Source organism: Macaca fascicularis, chromosome 2 (assembly GCF_037993035.2).
Source record: "Macaca fascicularis isolate 582-1 chromosome 2, T2T-MFA8v1.1".
Taxonomy (NCBI): domain Eukaryota; kingdom Metazoa; phylum Chordata; class Mammalia; order Primates; family Cercopithecidae; genus Macaca; species Macaca fascicularis.
The window spans coordinates 101,150,820-101,170,425 of record NC_088376.1 but is presented as its reverse complement, the minus strand read 5'-3'; the positions used below and the strand labels follow the sequence as shown (position 1 = coordinate 101,170,425).

General features: G+C 39.4%; 1 protein-coding gene across 7 annotated transcripts in view; it reads right to left on the bottom strand.

The window, feature by feature from the left end:
• WDR48 (WD repeat domain 48) overlaps window positions 1-19,606 on the bottom strand; it is a 46,489-nt gene continuing 26,883 nt past the window's right edge. For 4 of the 7 annotated variants that reach the window (XM_015445681.4, XM_005546699.5, XM_045386455.3 and 1 more), the window contains 12 exons: window positions 18,782-18,856; window positions 17,758-17,860; window positions 16,498-16,595; window positions 12,062-12,169; window positions 11,572-11,668; window positions 11,008-11,103; window positions 8,381-8,486; window positions 7,300-7,387; window positions 6,632-6,667; window positions 4,946-5,022; window positions 2,605-2,797; window positions 1-2,031 (listed from right to left, as the gene is read on the bottom strand). In XM_015445681.4, coding sequence (XP_015301167.1) covers window positions 1,936-2,031; window positions 2,605-2,797; window positions 4,946-5,022; window positions 6,632-6,667; window positions 7,300-7,387; window positions 8,381-8,486; window positions 11,008-11,103; window positions 11,572-11,668; window positions 12,062-12,169; window positions 16,498-16,595; window positions 17,758-17,860; window positions 18,782-18,856 — 1,173 coding nt within the window. In that variant the 3' untranslated portion in view covers window positions 1-1,935. The remainder of the gene's footprint in view (window positions 2,032-2,604; window positions 2,798-4,945; window positions 5,023-6,631; window positions 6,668-7,299; window positions 7,388-8,380; window positions 8,487-11,007; window positions 11,104-11,571; window positions 11,669-12,061; window positions 12,170-16,497; window positions 16,596-17,757; window positions 17,861-18,781; window positions 18,857-19,606) is intronic. The other 3 variants (XM_065540371.2, XM_015445682.4, XM_005546700.5) reach the window with 1 other exon arrangement.

Below are 19,606 nucleotides of genomic sequence, written 5' to 3'. Positions count from 1 at the left end.
TTTTAACTAAAGCCTTTATTCTATACAACTGTGAAATACAGATTTTTACCCTTTTGGCATTGCAGGACTGTCAAATTTTCTGGAAACTGTATTACGGTTTGACTGGAGGGGAAAGAAATACAATCATGCTGGGGTTCAGATCTATGATAGGAGGGGAATGCAGCCACCCAAGGCTTAGCACACAGGGCACAATGACCCAGCAAAACCCATTTCTTTGCTCAAAGGCCCCTCGTGCAAACACAACTGAGGGCTGGTAAATAAGTTTGGTTTTTTGTTTTGTTTTGCTTTTGCCATTAATTCACAACTATTGCTAAAAAATGTGCACCAAAAGCGCACTGTTGTATCCAACAGATAGAAAGGACTTTTAAAAAAAAAAAGCTGGTTGCTCTCTGAGGAAGGGAGAAAGACCATTTCAGCTTATTGGAAATGTGGCCACGTCTTTGCTCACTTCTTCAAAGTGCAGGTGGCAATGGCCTGTCCAGTTTCCAAAGGAAGCTGACTAGCAGTGAGGGAACCCTGTCTCTGCAGTTGTGCGATCAGAGTATCTTAAATAGTAAGGTATGGACTTAGGCCCATCAGCTGCCCCCAGCCGAACCTGTGAAGACGTAGAAAAGAAAAAAACCTTCCCTGCCTCCCTCCCTAGTCCCTGCTATGCTGGAGGCAGGCCACACACAAGCTAGGGAGGCAACTGGACTGGAATCAACTGCCCTCTGAAGGCACTTGTGCTTCTGGCTTCATACAGGAGGCTTGTCTTACAGTTTCATGGGGGTGGACCATTGATTTACTCTGAATACAAATGACCTTGGGGAGAATCCAAAGTATTTTCTGCCAAAAGTTGAAGTGTTTATCCCCAATAAGTTACATTCTATACAAGATCCAAATGATTCTATGAAAGTATTAGATTGTTAGAACAGTGAAAAGAAGATCTAGATACAGGTACAACAAAAACCTGCATATAAAACTTTGGAAAAACAAATATGTATACTTCCAGGATATGAATATCAAATTAACTCACTATGATCTCCCTTTACTCTGACACCATAAATTTTAGGTAACATTTGAATGAAACTGAAATTTCACCATGGTCTTAAGTTTTAGTGGTGTCATGCTGCTCATCCAGAGCAAGAACCCATGGTCTCAGCTCGCTTTGTGTAAATAGAACTGGACACAGTGGAGGAAGGAGTGAAACGGCTGCACCTCCCTGGGGTTGCCACAAAGCCAGGACGTCATGGGAGGGTGCAGCATCACTAGGCACGGGCTGTGCAAACTCTGGCCCAGCAGTCCAAGTGCTATGATCCAGCACCTGGAATTTCAACAGATCTTCCTACAAGAACACATCTGAGATGCAATATTAAAAACAAGCCCAACATTAATCCTTTATTATGAAATGGGCTGGTTCTCAAATTGTGCAACAGCAAATTCCCATTAAAAATAACTGTCTTAAATGATGAAAACAATTTGATTTTTTTTATATGACAAACTTGGAAAAAGCCTTCATATCTATTGCATGAATGGAATGTACTCTTTTAGAAAAGCTACAGAGTGTGTGGGTTTGAAGTTGAAACAAAGACAGTTGTGGCCCGATCGAGGTGTCTCTAACAAGTGCTAACAGACAGATAAGGTCCTTTGAAACAAGGAGGAAGCAAAGTCTGCACTGGCCTGCTGTCAGTCTTCTGTACATCTCGAAAGGCATAGTCTGCTTGGGGTTCTTCTGCTCTTGCATTCTGCTTCCCTGGGGACAGCTTAATCTACACATGGAGACTGGTTTCTATATTACATCTCGATTAGTCACTTCAATTGAAAGATAATCTCGGTCCATACCAAATCGGCCATTAGAAGTCTTGCTCCCGTTGGGGCTCAGTGGGCTTCCTAGGACTACTCTTGGGGCCATAGAGGAAGGTCGTAAATGAATACCCAGAAGCATTAGCCCACCCTTCACGTGGACTTCTGACGGTAATGGAGGGTTAGGTCTCCACCGCTCTTCCATATGAAGTGTTTCACTGTTCGAAGGTCCATATTTGGATCCAAAACCTGAATAGCCAAAATTAAGTTTAAAAATTTCAAAGTCTCTAATATCTAAAACCTTTATCATTAACTCAGGGACTCCAGCTTGCTCACTCCTCCCCTATGCCTGATATCCAATTCTTGCTGTCACGGCTTCCATGCATGTGGGAATGAAATTGAGCTTAGTGAGATGTACATCTTTTGTGATTATACCAGAAACACCAGGCCATCTTTCAGCCATTCGTCTAAGGATATGTTTTGAGTGCATCTTGATTTAAAAAACCATTCTGCCATTTCTCCGCACACCTTCACTCTGAATCATAAACTAACATGGCACATGCTGCTTTGCAAATCAAGAAGACCATGTGTCTTTTTCTTGTCAGAAAAAAAAGCTACCAGCACATCCACATTTGTCTATGTATCCCTTCTCTGAAAATCTCCCCAGCAGTAAAGAGGAGCTTTAGGGTGGGCTTTAGGTGGGAGAGGCCCAGGGCTCCTTAGAGCCCCTCTAAAAGTAGAAGCCCCCCGCCCAAAGGCATGTAACTCTTGATAAGCACCAGCACTGGAAAAATTGGGGCTGCAGTCCTCAAGTCCACTTACCTGGTCCTGGCACAAAAGTTCAATTTTCTCCTCTGCCAACACAGCAATATCCTCTTCTTTTTCCTGTTCTCCTGGTTTTTCATTATTAGAAGAGCTAGTGGTTTGAGACTCATTATCCAAGTTGATAATTTTTTCATAAACATGTTCCATAACTTTTCGGACTTGGAGCATGTCACTAGCAGAGAGTCTGTCTCTGTAAAGAAGTAGTGGCATATTGTGACATCAGGGAAATCACTAGATATTATTTATTCCATATTATTTTTCTTTGATGCGAACATTTTATAAAGATGAAAAATCAATAAATGTTTTTAGTCATTACCTTAATCCATTTTTAGAGCTGCCGAAAGATTTTCTACAGTGTCCTTCTAAGACATAAGTTTATGTACAACTAAATGAGATTAATACATGTTCTTAAAACTTACATATACAGGCCAGGTGTGGTGGCTCATGCCTATAATCCCAGCACTTTGGGAGGCCAAGGCAGGTGAATCACTTCAGATCAGGAGTTCAAGACCAGCCTGGCTAACCAACATGGTGAAACCCTGTCTCTACTAAAATACAAAAAATTAGCTGGGCATGGTGGTGCACACCTGTAATTCCAGCTACTCAGGAGGCAGAGGCTGCAGTGAGCCAAGATCATGCCACTGCACTCTAGCCTGGGCAACAGAGTGAGACTCCATCTCAGAAAAACAAACAAACAAACAAACAAAAACACTTACATATATATACATAGTAGCCTTCTGGGTTTTATTCCCTTGAATACTTTCCCAGAGCCTGGGCAAACTAAATAATAATTCTGGAAAGGCAGGCAGCTCCCAATGCTTACCAGAGTCCTACACTGCTCAGTTTTCCCTGGGCTTTCCTCCCCACTGCCATGCCTTCAACTAGCACCTGTGGGTAGACAATGCCTGAGTCTAGACCTTGAGTCTCAAACTTCTGTCGTAAACCACAAACCCAACAGCTGGTTGGGTATCTTCAGTTGGATGTCCTACAGGCACTTCAAACTCTCTATGTCCCAAACTAGACTCACCAACACCCTACTTCTGTATCTCTGATAACAGTCAATAACTATTACACCAAAAAACTAAGGCTTACGCTCTGAAAACCATTTGAACTGCAGTTGTTAAATCTATCTAAGACTCACTTTAAAATAATTGTGTGTGTGTCTGTGTGGTGTGTGGAGGGAGGTGGGTGGGAGGGCAGGTAGAGGTACAGGTGAAGCAAAATGTTTAGCAAGGTATTGATAATTACTGAAGCTATCTGATTGGACAATGGGGAGCTCTTTCTATATAAGTTTGGAAATCTCTGTAACAAAGAGGCTTACAAATTTTTTTGATTTTATTTGCTAGAATATACATATTGTTCATAGTTTAGCATTCCATCACTACACTACTAAAATTCTTCTCTTGGGTCTCCCTGGACCATATCCCACATTGGCTCAAAAGTTTCTGGTGTTTAGTCACTGCACGCTCTATGGCTTGGCATTCAAATCCAACATCAACAAAACCTTTAACAGCCTTTCCAATTTACTTCCTAATACCTTCCTGCTGTGCCTCCATCCCATGCTGCAGATGCATGGGTCCTCACACTACTTTCCACTATCTTATGCATGCTCCCACTTCCACATCCCTGATCACACTGTGTCCTGGACTTGGAATATCTATCTTTTGAAGTTCTACCAATCATTACATGTCCAACTCAAATTCCATGTCCTTCAAGAAGCCTTTCTGGGAAGCTCCAGCCACAAGCTCATTTCTTTCTCCCACTCTCATTATTCCTTAAGTATCCATAAAAGCAACTATTATATACAGGTTGGGTCCTAAACTGTGAATTAAGGCAACAGACAAAATGCATGTTTTATTTATCATTTTTTTCTTAGAGACAAGGTCTCTCTCTGCTGCCCAAGCTGGAGTGCAGTAGCATGATCTTAGCTCACTGCAGCCTCAAACTTCTGACGATCCTCCTGCCTTAGCTTCCTGGCTAGCTTGGACTACAAGTGTGTGCTACCATGCCCAGCTAATTTTTTTACTTGTATCTTTTGTAGTGAGGGGGGTCTCACTATGTTGCTCAGGCTGGTCTCAAACTCCTGGCCTCAATTAATCCTCCCACCTCACCCTCCCAAAGTGCTGGGATTATGGGTATCAGCCACTGTGCCTGGCTTTATTTATTTCTGAACACCTGTAGTCGGCCAAAGTTGGTACCTGGTAAGTGGTTTAATTGTATAAACTATGAATATTATAAAATCAGCCTTAGATCTGGTATATGCTTCCTTTGCTATAAAAGGAAGGAAAAGGAATTCTCTCAGTAGTTAATTAGATCAATAAAGCATATATTTACTTACTTTTTTAAGGTTTTTGCTCCTGAAGATGCATGAGGTTGGAGGTAGAAAGGAATTTTGTTGAATTTGGGCATATTTTTCTGAAACAGTAAAAGTTAAAAAAGGTATAATAGTTTCTATTAGTTGATAAATGAAAATAATGTTAATAGGAAAACATGACTTGCGAGTAATAATTATCTTACAATTAAAAGTGACTTTCTATGAAATGTATAGTGAGCTATCAAATTACCTAAGTCAGCCTTTGAGAAAATTCATCAGAAAAATATATGTGACATTAGTGGCAATATGAAATTGTAGCATGGCTCTTCTTAGATAACAGTACAAGGTATTAAAGAGAAACAAACTTTATTTTAATTTTTTAAGCCATACAAACCAAAATCTCAATTCTACATTAAAATATTGGCGCTGATACCTAAAGGCCCAAACAAAAACTTAAGTGTCTTGAGAGAAACCCACAGCATTCACCTTTGAGCAAAGCCACATATTCTGTGCTGGTGAGGCCCATCATCCAACTGAAAAGGCCAATCAAAGTCCTCCCATTTTCTTTCCCTCTGACATCAGAGTGAAGTCTGAGGTGTTAAGAAAGAATGGAAACTTCAGCCAAGAACCCAGATGTCTACCATGAAGTAAACCACATTCTTAGATGAAAGATAAAATTACGTGGTCATCTTTTCTCAGGGTATTAATCCCCTCCGAGCCTCCATGTCACATCCTGTCTGGATATCTCCTCTCAGGAATAAGCCACAGGCCTAAAGTCAGCAATGTGTCCCAGGTGAGTTTCACACTCAAAGAAATTAGTGGCTTATGGGGTGCTCGGGCATAGAGAAGACCATGGAATATCCATCAGGTGTCACACTGGCTTTAAGTCTTAGAGGTATAGCCGGGACAGAAAATAAAGTTTCTGAAGGTTCTAAAGATTAAATTCCTTTTCATACAGCTTTAGAAAGATATGAAATAGATCCACAGTACATAAGACAGTCTAGAAATAGACCCATGTGTATACAGAAATTTAGTACATGATAAACACAGCATTCCAGATTAGTAGAAAAAGGACAGATTTTCAATAAATTGTGCTAGCACACGAGCTGTCCCTTTGGTAAAAGTCAGAATCCTACTTCACACCAAACAGAAGAATAAATTCTAATAGATTAGAGAGCTAGAAATAAGTATCATAAAAGAACTAAAAGAGAATATACGAGAATATTTGTGTTACTTTGGAGTAGGAAATACCTAAACAAGACATGAAACTGAGAGCCATCAAGGATCAATTTGATTATATAAAAAGTAAAACTTTTCACCTGGCAAAAGAAAGCAGGAACGAAGTGAAAATTTAATTGAGAGACACAGGTAATAGTTAAAGGGTAAATATTCAATATAAAGAACCACCCCACAAATCAGTAAGAAAAATGACCCAATAGAAAAATGGATAAAGAATACAAACAGGTAATTCACAGAAGAAAAACAAATGGCCAATATGAAAAGATGCTTAACTTCACTATTAATTTGTTTTTAATCCACATAAAAATAATGAGATACTGTTTGCCTATTTTTTAGCAAAGATTAAAAGTATCCAGTGTTGGTGCAGGTGTGGGGAACTGGGCACTCATACACTGTTGGTGAGAATGTAAACTAGTACAGCCTTTGTGAGGGCAATTTGGCAGTATCTATCAAAATTTAAAATGTGCATACCCTTGGATCCAGCAATTCCACTTCTAAGAATTTATCCTAAAAAGTACACAAAGATATATGTACAAGGATGTTCACTGCAGCACTGTTTGTAATAGAAAACATTGGAAACAACTTAAATGTCCATTAATAGGGGACTGATTAAATAAATTATGGTACATTTATACAGCAGAATCTTACACAGTCATTAAAAAGGAATGATTCGCATGTACAGACATGAAAAGATGATCAGGACAACATTTTTTTAGGTGAAAAAAAGTTGCAGAACAGTATGTATAAGAGATTTTGTGCAAAATAAAATGAACTGTAGACACATCTATGTACACAAATATTATAGAAAGAAAAAAGTACTGAAGGCTATGCATTAATTTATTATGCATGGGAGGAAGGATAGGGAGTGAATGGGCAAGAATGAATGCTTGGGGAAGAGATGAGGGCTTCATTCATTTATTATTTTATTGAATAAGCATATATATAAAAACCAACAAAGCTAGATATATAAATAATTATCAGTACTACTTCTGTAACTTTGGAACTGCAAGGAAGCAGATGGGGATTCCACTTGGGAGTCTAGCTTTTAGTAAGGTTTAAGATTATACTGTCTAAAGCAGTTCTTAATTTCATGAGTTGCAAAAAAATAAAATAGCCAAGTGGGAGTGGAGGATACTTACATCCACAGTGATGTCAATTACCCATTGTGGCACTGTCTCATTAAGAAGCATCGACTCAGTCTCACCCCCAGAATCTCGGCAGAGCAGCCTAAACATAAGCCATTAAGTAGTAAGTAACCCAACAAGCACAGATGTCAAAATCACTGTCAACAAATATTAGAGGGAGGAACCCTCATGGTTTTCATGTAGGCTAACCCCCACTTGACAGCTGAGGAAATAAAGTACAGCCTGGAAGAATGACTCACTCAGCTAAAAGGGAAAGCAGGCCCTAAAACTCAGGCCCCCAGATTCCAAGGCCAGGCATACACTATAGCTGATTCTTGGAGTCCTTGGGTGATGATAGGAAACCTGGGTGCAAGCAAAGCACTCAGTAAATGTCCCCAGCTAGTGCCACAGTGCATGGCAGAGACTTTCACATGCAGTAGAAGTCAGAATATTTCTGGTAACCACTCAGGAAACTATCAGAAAGAAAGATAATTCTGCACTCAAGAATAAGACAAGCATGTCTTATTCTTTCTTTCTTCTGGCAACTATAGACTAGTAAGCTCTCCCCCTGGCTCTACTAGGACCTTGCTGGCAACCTGGAGGTGAACCAGTCCAGCCCTTCCCTGAAGGGCCCCACACGTAACTGTCTGGCACCCCAGGCAATGTCAGTGTCAGCCTCAACAGTTCCCAGGAGCAGCCCAGCTCATCTTGGCTAGACCAGCCTAAGGAAAGTAATGTACTCTGAAGCTCTTCTGTGGGCAGGGAATTCTAGTGGTATCCTCTGTTGCTTGACCCTTGCAGTCACACGGGTAAAGTGAAGAAAAGTGAAAATTTCCTACAGAAACCAATAGAGAAGCTGCTTCGAGGCAAAGTATTCTACCTCATTCTAACAGTAGAGGTTCTCCTCCCAGTTAGAATGTGGTCTAACAGCAGTAGACATTTCACTATCTCATGGACATGGGATGCTTCCAATCCCTGGCATCCCTAGAATTTAATAATAAACTATTTCTAGTATCGAAATATTGAGTTTGAGTCGACACTTCTTAGCAAATGGGATACCTTCTCAGGCAGAACCTCTGGTCTTTCTTACCCATACCTGAACAGTGTGCGACCTCCAGCTTCACCAAAGATCACGGGTGTGTGGGGGGGCACTTGAAAATATCCATTTCCCTTCTGCACGCGGTTCTCCTGCTCCCCATTTACTAGGAAAAGATGCAGGTGGTGTTAGTATCAGAGTTAGTGCTAAAAACAGATTCTAAACATTTTACTCCCATAAGCTTCAAACATTGCAAGATTAAATTCAAATGTCCTCTAAGTCCACCAGAGTTAGAAATAAAGGTTAAAAACAAAAGTTAAATTTCTGAAAATAAGAAACACAGCAACTTGTGGTATATTTCATGGAAAAAATGACTGTATTTTCAAGGATTTTAATAAAAAAGGAGACGAATGTTTGAGATTCAGAACAAAAACATAACCAGCTACTTCAGCCACAAGGAAGTCTAGGACAGCCTGTATATAAATGATGATCTAGGGTTTTTGTTTTTTTTTTGTAGAACACCAAGCTCAGAAAAATTTCTTGAGGAAAAAAAATTACATTTAATGGCAGCCATAACTAACGACAGAAGCATTTGTGAAAAAATCCTCAAGGAGTCCACAATTTTGCTTTTATTGTTCTCTGCAGATTTCCTTTCCACTGTTGTTTTTTCTTTGAGACAGGGTCTCATTCTGTTGCCCAGGCTGGAGTGCAGTGGTGTGATCACAGATCATTGCAGCCTCAACCTCTCCTGGCTCAAGTGATCCTCCCACCTCAGCCTCCTGAATAGCTGGAACTATAGGCACACACCACCACAGCCGGCTAATTGTTTACATTTCTTGTAGGGACAGGGTCTTGCTATAGTGCCCAGCATGGTTTCAAACTCCTGAGAAGCATCGACTCAGTCTCACCCCCAGAATCTCGGCAGAGCAGCCTAAACATAAGCCATCAAGTAGTAAGTAACCCAACAAGCACAAATGTCAAAATCACTGTCAACAAATATTAGAGGCCTCCCAAAGCACTGGGATTACAGGTGTGAGGCCACCACGCCTAGCTCCATTCTGCTTTCTTTATAAACTTTTGACCCAGCACAGGTGACACCAACTCAAGTGGCCAATTCATTCATGACACTTTCCTCATTAAACTGGAAGTATCTGACCCCCTGAAATCCTATAGCATTTGTGGAACCTCTCTCCTAGTACCCAATTCTTCTATCTCAGAGTGCTTTCCATAAGTAACTCTGCCATACCAGAACATCAGCTCCTGAAGGACAGGGACCATACCCATGTGTCTTTAGCACCCCCACCTGAAACTTGGTAAGGGCCCCTGAATAGTAGAGCTGCTCACCATCTGAACAACTCCAGAGTGTCCACTGAGTATATGCTGCAGGTGCTGTGGTCTGAGCACTGGATGAGGAGGTAGCCATGCCCTGCCCTGCCTTCCCCGTGCAGTCTGATGTTAAGGATGACGTGGTTTCTGGTGATGTCTTCCTTATACTCCTCACCCAAAGCCTAGATCCAAGGGGTGCCTGACTATACCACTATTTTGGTAACTTAATCCTTATTGCTTATTTGGGTCGCTGAGAGTATCCCATCTAACTGGAAATGATCTGCCCACAGCAACATAGCTGTTAAGCAGCAGAGCCCACCCCAGAACCTAGCTTTCTTGACCCTCTGTGGAAAGATTTTTCCATCAGTTTCTTTGACTCAAAGTCCACGGTACAATTCTGACAGGGATCAAAGTGTGTTAGGTGATGTAAAAGAAAAGCCACCATGGGTGGGACAACAGCACCCTCTCTCTGACAGGAACATCAGAAGACTGGTTTTCAAGGAAGCATGTCATCCTCATGTGAGAGATTTAAATTCCACATATCATCATGGGTGAATCTGACAGCCAGAACAAAGTCCCTGGCAGGAGGTACTCGCCATTGTTGCTCACTCCTGGTAGCCAGCAGAGAATCTTCAGAGGAGTAAGCCTCAGTTGATGGGACTCAGTGATTCCTCAACCAGCTGTAGGTTACACATGAGGATGTGAAATTCTAAGTTCTTGTTTCCCCTTCCTTTGATCAAACTGAGCCAAATGCATATATTCAAAACATGTTCTCCTCTGCTGCTCAGAGGACGTTACTGCCACTGCCTATGGCACACAAACCTTTCAGATGTCCTCAATGACATTAATTCTTTACACATGCTTGAGCATTTGCCCTGTCACTTCTGAGATGGAATTTGACTTTTTTTTGAAACAGAGTCAAAATCAGGTAGGCCATGAGACTAGCAAATACCAACATTTCAGCCCAACATGAAGAGTGACTATGCAATGAAAAACCTGGCTTTCTGATGCACCTACCTACCTAGCTTTGGAGGTTAATCCAAAAGATCACAGGTACCTTGAAGAATATTTTGGAAATAAGTCTGTTAAGGTGCCTCATTTTAAGACAAAAGTCATCCGAATATAAATATAGGGTATTTTATTTATCTTGAGCAGTCTCACTAAAAGCCACATCATAAGGTGGTCTGCTCTTTTGGAATCTCAGTCTCAGTTAAGACTGGATGGATGTTCTTACTTTGAGGTGTGGAAGGGCGGACAATAAATTGAGCACACCACAAATATTTTAGCAAACAGTTTAAGTAAGTACCTTTTAAGTAAGTACCTCTAACTTTTTATGCAACTATCTGAATATAAAAACTAACCATGGTTTACTTCATTTTCCTCTTCATCCATTGGATTCACATGTGTTCTAGGCCAATATTCCAGGAGTGCTTGGAGTAAAAGTCCTCCTAAATTCACTGCCAAGAAGTTAATTAAAAAGAGATAAAATGGAAAAGAGAGTTAATTGGCTTTAACCTAAAAAGAGAATAAAAATTCTAAGTTTGTACATATTCTGATGTTAAATTCTTAACCCAATGCCAATGATGTCTAAAATTAAGACTTTAGTCATTTTGCCAATTCTGCTAAAATTTTATCTTAGAATGTTTAAAGCAATGATGATATGGAGCAAAGAGATATTCTATATGGTTGCTCAGATATAGCTATTATTTAAAAACAAAAATGAGAATCAGATTCTTTAAAGGGCTATTTCCATATAAAGTTACTAAAATGACTTGTATTCATCAGGTATTTGTACATACCACATTTTTAGGACATAGTCAACAAAATATAGAGAACTTTTATAAAGATAAGTACTTAGCAAAAAACAGCTCATATTCATGTTCTCTTTAGAAGGGAGGGAAAAAATGAAGGACACTTAAACTCACATTTTGGATCTGACCCATCAGGGCTGCTAAAACCGGCATCTTTTGCAGAAACCCAGGCAGCAAAACAGTCACTTTCATCCAAAGTAATAGTTAACATCTATCAAAAGAAAAAACTTAGTGGCATTCTATTTGAATATATTCTCCAAACAAGTCTCTAAACCTTCATTTGTTTGTACTACTTGATTGAAGTGCTAAGTCATAAATTCAGGAACCAAAATGTGTTTTATGTGATTCAATGCAACTACACAATTTAGTTTCCTGGGATACCAAAGACATTCTGTAACTTTTTAATTTTTTTCTTTTTTAATTTTTTTTTGTTTTTTAAAATTTTGTTTTCTTTTTTATTCCGTTTTGCATTTTGTAAGTTTTAACACAGATTTTTTTTTCTTTCACACTTAAAAACACAGGACTCTGTAACTAATAATAATTATGAGCTATAATGAAAATCTTCAATTATCCCAAATTATACAAGTATCAACTGCTAACTTACCCCTGTTTTTAAGTCTACTGAGAACCAATTTGGTACATATACCATTTTAAATCTTTTCTTAATTTCATCTTCAAAATCCACTTTGCCCAGATCTTCAACTTTACATGCCTATACATCAAAAGAAAGTATAATGATCAATATTAAGTGGTGAATTCACTTGGTTCTGACTTTGCTATTCAAAATTTTACACATTTTCACGTGTCTTAACAGTCTAAAATACATTTCAAAAAGAATGTGGTCCTTTTTTTAAATAACAATCTGCTGCTATAAAAATTTTAAATTAAAAAAGCACAAAATATTATTTGGGGAGAAACTGTAATTTAATTGTGCTGATACTGATAATAATATACCACCTCATCTTAACAGCAACGTGGCTCTTTCAAGGGTCCCAGTTGTCGGCCATCTTCTCAAAGGCGGACTGCATATTTTCCCACATCCCATCGTTCCTTGATGCTACATGGAGACCATTACTCCACCATCTCCATGTAAAAACTTACTTCTCTGAGGCCCATGTCATTCAGCAGCAGTAAACTGTACACCTTTCCTTCACTGCCATCTAGCAACCTGCCACTCTCCCTCATTTACTGGAGACTTGAGCCCTGGGCTCACTGTCTCACAGTCTATCTCAATTAAATCTCTCTTCTACCTTTGACCTTGCCACCTTCCCCATTACCCTCAGCACATGATTCTGACTTCTTTTTCTTAAAACAAAGAAAAGCCTTGACAGAATCCCCTTAACTTTCTCTATCATTCTCCCTGGTGCAAGGAAAACAGTATCCCTTCTGACTGTGCTCCAGTCCCCCTCACCTCTTGCTTCTTGGGATGACCTTGTATTGTCATCTACCCATGAATGTCTCTACTGGCTTCTCCCTAGGAGCAATGAAATATGCTCAAATTTCTTACATCTGAAAAATACCCAAATACCCAAACAAAACCAAACAAAATCAAAAGCTTCCTTTGGCCCTCTGACTCCTACCTCTTCTCCAGCTTCTGCCTCTTCCTGCCTACCCCTCCAATCAAATTTCTTCAAAGATTATCCAGTCAAATTTTCTGTTTCTTCACCTTCAAATCACTACTCAACGCACTCTATCTGGCTTTTGCCCTTAAGACTCTAACCAGAGGCCACCCTCTTTATTTAAATCCATGTGCATGTTACAGTCACATCTTAAATCAACTCACAGCAGGTTAATGCCACTAACCACAAGCTCCTTCCTGAAATACTCAATTTGTTCTTGAGCTGCCATTGGCTCTTGGTTTTCTTACTCCCCCGCAACTTTTTAAAATCATATACTATTGTGGCCTCCTCTTTTCCCAACATCCCTGAAAAACTGATGACTTAGTTTCTTCTCAGTCTACATATGTCCCTTGGAAACTCTGACATTTCCTATGACATCAACTGTAATCCACAAGCTGATGACTGCTGAGCCTTTTTCTCCAGCCCAGTTCTTTAACTGTGCTTGAGACTGTACAGCTGTCTGCCCACCATACATCTCTATTCAGATATCCCACAGAAACTCAAATTCAACATCTTTCTCAGCATATCCTTTTCTCCTGATAACCTGTTTTTCATCTTACATTCCCTACATCACTTCTATTCAACAAACTGTCCAATCAAGAAACCTGGGACTCATTCTTGCTTCTTCCTTTCCTCATACTCCTTTCATTAAAGTATCACTCCTGTGGCCAGGCACGGTGGCTCACACCTGTAATCTCAGCACTTTGGGAGGCCAAGGCGGGTGGATCATGAGGTCAGGAGATTGAGACCATCCTGGTCAACATGGTGAAACCCTGTCTCTACTAAAAATACAAAAATTAGCCCGATGTGGTGGTGCATGCATGTAGTCCCAGCTACTCGGGAGGCTGAGGCAGAAGAATTGCTCCAACCAGGGAGTTGGAGGTTGCAGTGAGCCGAGATCGCGCCACTGCACTCCAGCCTGGGCAACAGAGTGAGACTCCATATCAAAAAAAAAAAAAAAAAAAAAGTTATCACTCTTGTTCACAGGCCTAAATATTTTCCTAATCATTCTATTTTTTCCATCTCCCTTGTTCCCACCCTAGTCTAGACAAATATCACCTTTCACCTGTTTTAGTGCAACAGCCTCCTATTACGTACCAGACACTGTGCTTCTCAACATCACCAATAATAGGCACCCTCGACATTTTAGGAATGAAGAAACCATTTTAGAGATGTTCCCTAGCATATTCCCTAGGTCACTTGGTGAGTACTTGGCAGAGCCAAGGTTAGAATGCAGTTCTGTCCAACCCACAAGCCAATGTTCCTAAAAAACTCCTGACTGTCCCACACTGTTCAGCCATGTCTATTACACCAGATCATTTGATATCAAAACTTCAAGGTCTGGATATGGGAAGCTGCTAGGTACACAGAAATGCCTATCATGATGTGTGCTAGCCCCATCTAAGTAGAAGGACCTCCCATTCAGACGGCAGGACTCTACTCAGGCCTCAGTTAACCAGACCAAGAGTGGGCAACAGACCCATATACAGAAAACCTGATAGGTCAACTCTCAAAGAGTAGCTGGCCTGATCAGATTCTCTTGGGTATTCTGGAGATAATTACGTCCTGGGCAGCATGAGGTGAAGTCTAGCCACAGGACAGAGTTAGGGACACATTTGTGGTAGGGTATCAAAGTGAAGAATCAAGAATTCCTGCTGCTCAGTTCCTTAGGGCTGTTCTGGATCCTCCCAGTCCCCAAAGGAACTCTCTATGAAATCAACATGAGTTTCTACCCCGACCCCCAACAGGCATCTCTCTATTGTAAAGAAAAACTAATCAGATTTTTGAAGCTTGCTGCAACTAAACTTTCTACTCAAAGAACTAAAGCCTCTCATTCTGAAGCAATGCTCACCAAACAACTGTTTCATAATGGACTTCCCACATAGATGTCCCACCAGGAGTAAAAACAGTAGTCAAGTCAAGGTTTCTGTTCACAGACAGGCCCATTTTCCTAACAAGAAACTTGCCTGTCTTATTCTTTAGATCATTAAGTAAGTGAATCTCTTTTCTTTATAACCAGGAGCTTAACCAAAATACCAGCTCTTTTCAATTCTTCCTTTATAATATGCTCAACATCTGTCTCGCCCTTTATTTTTATTTATTTATTTATTTAACCTTTCCTATGGTGCTCATGTCTCTTCCTTTAGATCTCTAATCATGATGTCTTCCAGCTTTTAGTCTCCCATTACATACACTAACTACTACTGCTCTCAACATGAGATTTTCCTGCTCTAAAATTATCTAAGGTTCTTCTGGGAGTACAAAAGAAAGGCCAACTTTGGGTACTGCAGCTTAAGACTCTTTGGGAAATAACCTATATGTCATTTTTCAACCTTACACCCCCTATTACTTCCTTATATTTACTCTGGTCTCCAAATAAACAAAACTGCTCACCTTGCCCCAAATAAGCACATACCATCCTTCTTCTGTGCCTCTGCCATTCATTTCCTTTTCCTGAAATGCTCTTCCTCCTACCCCCATTATTCATCTACTAGAAATCTTTAAGTCCTTGTTCAAGTGATTTCTCCACCACAAAGCTCTCCTGACTTCCCTCATCCATAAGCTATCCTGAAATCTGTTTCTTCTTTATCTATAAAGTTTTCCCTACCAAAGGGGATCAAAGTAAAGACTTTTTCATCATTTATGACCCTTAAGCATGGTTCTTTGCACATGATAGTCATTCAATCTAAGAAATATCTGTTGAACAAATGAACAAGTATACCAACAACACTAAGAGACTGGTCAGAATGATAAAAGTAGACTAACTTTTTAATCAGCCTACAAACACTTCAGTGCTATTTGGAATGTGATTGAATAGCTTCATGCATTTCAACTGTCCCACAGGGAGTTATTGTAACATGACCCAGAGTTGTAACTAATGCTCATAGTGATGTCTATAAATCCTAAGAAACAGCCAACCTTATTTTGTGCACTCCAGTGTGTCTCATCTAGGGTGATTTTACACCATTCTTCCTCCCTCCAAATATCTGGCAACATGTGGAGACACCTGTGGTTGCCACACCGCGGGGGAGGGAGGGGTATTACTGGCAACTAGTGGGTAGAGGCTAGAGAGGTTCTAAACATCCTACAATGCATGGAATAGCCCCTATCTGCCCCCTCCCCCCACCAAATAATTATCTGGCTTAAGATGTCAATAGTGACAAGGATGAGACTTTTAAGGTAAGGAAGCATATAAGATTGTCTGCAATACACTAACCAGAGAAAATGATTCCATTTAAACAGTTTATTTACTTAAAAAGATGAACTATGACCTTATCTGATATTCACACAAGAAAGTATACACCACCCCATAAAGTATTACTGCAATTACATTTTAATTTATATTATCACATACAAAAAATAAAAAATAAAGGGGGTACACAATCTAACAACCTATATTTAACCCAAAAAACATACTCACCTTCAATACGTCCCAATATGCCACATTATTATTGGTATCTTTGGTTAATATATGTCTCTTATCATTAAGAATGTGGCACTGAATAATACTAGCACCCCCTAATGGGAAAAAAAAAACAAACAAACACACAATTGGTAAAACAATCCTCCTACATTTAAATTCACAGTGTGGTAACAATTGTTAACTGGTATGTAACAGGAACACAAACTGTACTAGCTACCAGAAAGGAAAAGGCAAACCAAAAGACTGTATGATTATATCTAAAGCAATTCAAGGGCCATAAATTATTTATGTCCATTTATAAACATTCAAAGAAAAACTGTCTGATTTTAATAATACATTATGGATTAAAGGGCTCTTCATGTCAAAGGGGTACTAGTGGAAAATTGTTGAGAGACAACAGCTTTATCCACTGGGAAAAGTCAAAATGATGACAGGAAATCTCTGCATTAGTCTCATTTTGCATTAACTTTTGCTTCCCATCTTTTGCTTCCTGAATGAATATTCTAAAGGTTTAACAGCATGAACAAATGAATGTGCCACACAAAATTCTAATCCTAGACTCTGACATTAAACGTACGCTGCTTTTTTGCCATAATCAGCTGCAGCATGTAGAATTTGAGGATCATATCTGTCCTTTTCCGCCTCATACCTAAGTACAATATTAAATCCTATATATTTTACAAAGTGGCTACTGGTTTTATCATGGCTATTCTCATGTTAGGCAAATAAACTGACTCAAGAAAGTCCACTTTAAAAGTCACTAACAGCATTTTTTAAAATAACTTTTTCTGGCTGGGCGTGGTGGCTCATGCCCATAATCCCAATACTTTGGGAGGCTGAGGCAGGCAGATCATTTGAGGTCAGGAGTTCGAGACCAGCCTGGCCAACAAGATGAAACCCCATCTCTACTAAAAATATACAAAGTAGCTGGGCGTGGTGGCTCACACCTGTAATCGCAACTGCTTGGGAGGATGAGGCAAGATAATGGCTTGAACCTGGGAGGCAGGGGTTGTAGTGAGCCGAGATCCTGTCACTGCAGTCCAGCCTGGGCGACAGAGCAAGACTCCGTCTCAAAAAAAAAAAAAAAACCGAAAACCAAAAAAAACCTCTTTTTCTTATATTAAAAATAAAACAATGTGTTATCTTTTGTTTACATCAGAATTATATTTAAAGCAAGGTCACTGTCTTCATTTTTGTCAATCTCTAAGTAACCACTGCTAACTTCAATAAAGGGTACAGTACCTTCCATTTTCTTACCTTTAATAACCTGGTCAGGTTGTGTACAAAGAGGTGTTATAGGATTTGTACAGTCATTGTCATAATCTCCAGAGGCTCTAAAATTATGAATTCCCTTCAAAGTCTAAAATAACAAAATTTATTATTGGATCATTTTACGCTCTACAATTTTTGCCAGCCTGTTTAAAGTGGCAAGAAAAATAAAGTCAAAAAACAAACAAGAAAACCTCAACAACCACTACATCAACCGAAAAATATCTGATCACAATACAATTATCTATCATCGTTTAAAAAGAAACAAATATTAAGAAGGGAATATTGTCTTTGGGAGAGAAAACTATGCACGAAAGTAGGAGTACTCTTCCAGGTAAAATTATGTTGGTCATAAATTGGCATGATGAAATTAACACAAGATAAACAACATTTAAAAAATAAGTACACAGAAAGAACACTTGACCTGCATGTCAACAGGAATAAATGCAAACACTTTCTCTTTTGTAACCTACAGATAGTGTGGTAAGCAAGAAAACTTAAGTCTTTTAATTAAGATTTAAGAATTAACAGTGAGCTTTGGATGACTTCTGTTTATCCTCTATTTCTATCCCTGTTCTTCATGCTATGAGGAAAAAGAAAACTAATTTGAAAGCACAATTTTCTGCTTTCTCTTATGTTTAAACAAATTTGAATCCTGGTGAGTTTCCCTGCCTTGTTGGTACGTGGGCTGCCTATCTTCAAATGTAGCTTCATGAGGTCAGAGGATGTACTAAGACTTACTGGTTTTATCAGGCAACTGTGTCTATTCTAAGGACATGGAACAAGTATCTTGGCTCTGGACAAAGAAGTCAGAATAGTCATTTTGATTATTATCTTAATTTTAGTATGATCTTTAGGATTCTACCTACATTCACAGGGCTTTCAGGTTTTTGCCCCTGCCCAAAAGCATGCTAGAGTTAGGGCCACACTGAGCATTTGCAACCGGTGTCTACAGGTCTGTGATAACAAAATACATGTTTATAAACCTTTGCCAGGTTAATGGCTCACTTACCCATTTATTTACTGTAGACTTAGTTGTTGCAACCCAAATTGCAGGAGGAGGATCAGCTGATCTATCAAGCTCCATCTGAAAACAAAGCACAAAAATATTGCTTTGTGGAATGTCAACTCTTCTGAACTGCCAGGACTGGATACGTTATTAACTTCTTCATTCAACAACTGTATGTGACTATACCTGGACATGTGTGAAAAACTAAGGATAAACAGAAAAATGAGAGTCTTTTTCTTTGCTAAATAAATTCACAGCCCTATAAAAGTGTAATGGGTAATTTCTCACCTAAAACAGTGGCTAATAATTTTAAGTGTGGTCAATTTGAGGGACTTGAATAGATACAGTCAAAAGGATAAAGACTTTCCATAATTTTTTCTTTTTGTTACTCCAGTTTTTATGTTCTTTTTTTTTAATAACAAGAAAATAAATTTCTTTTTACTTTGAAAATGTCTGAAGTAAAAAACATCCTAACAACATAGTAAAAGTGAAAATAACCCTTGCCTAAGGATGGGAATGCCTGGGAATAGCTTACTGTCTATTCTTCTGTATGTAAAATACTGCACATATAAGAATATGTTTATGTGCATGTATATATTACACAAGTGGAATCACTCTACATTCATCCACTATTCTTCCCACATCAGGAAACTGCAGGTTTGCAGTGGTGGGGACAGGGCAGGACTCCTAGCTAGCAACAATCCTCCTCAGTTAAGATGATATTCCTCATAACATGTAATTATGTTTGTGCCAAATTCTTTCAGTCTTTTCCCCACAGCCAAGATCCCGGCAAGAGATCCAGGCAGCCGTAGAACTCATAATGCAGAA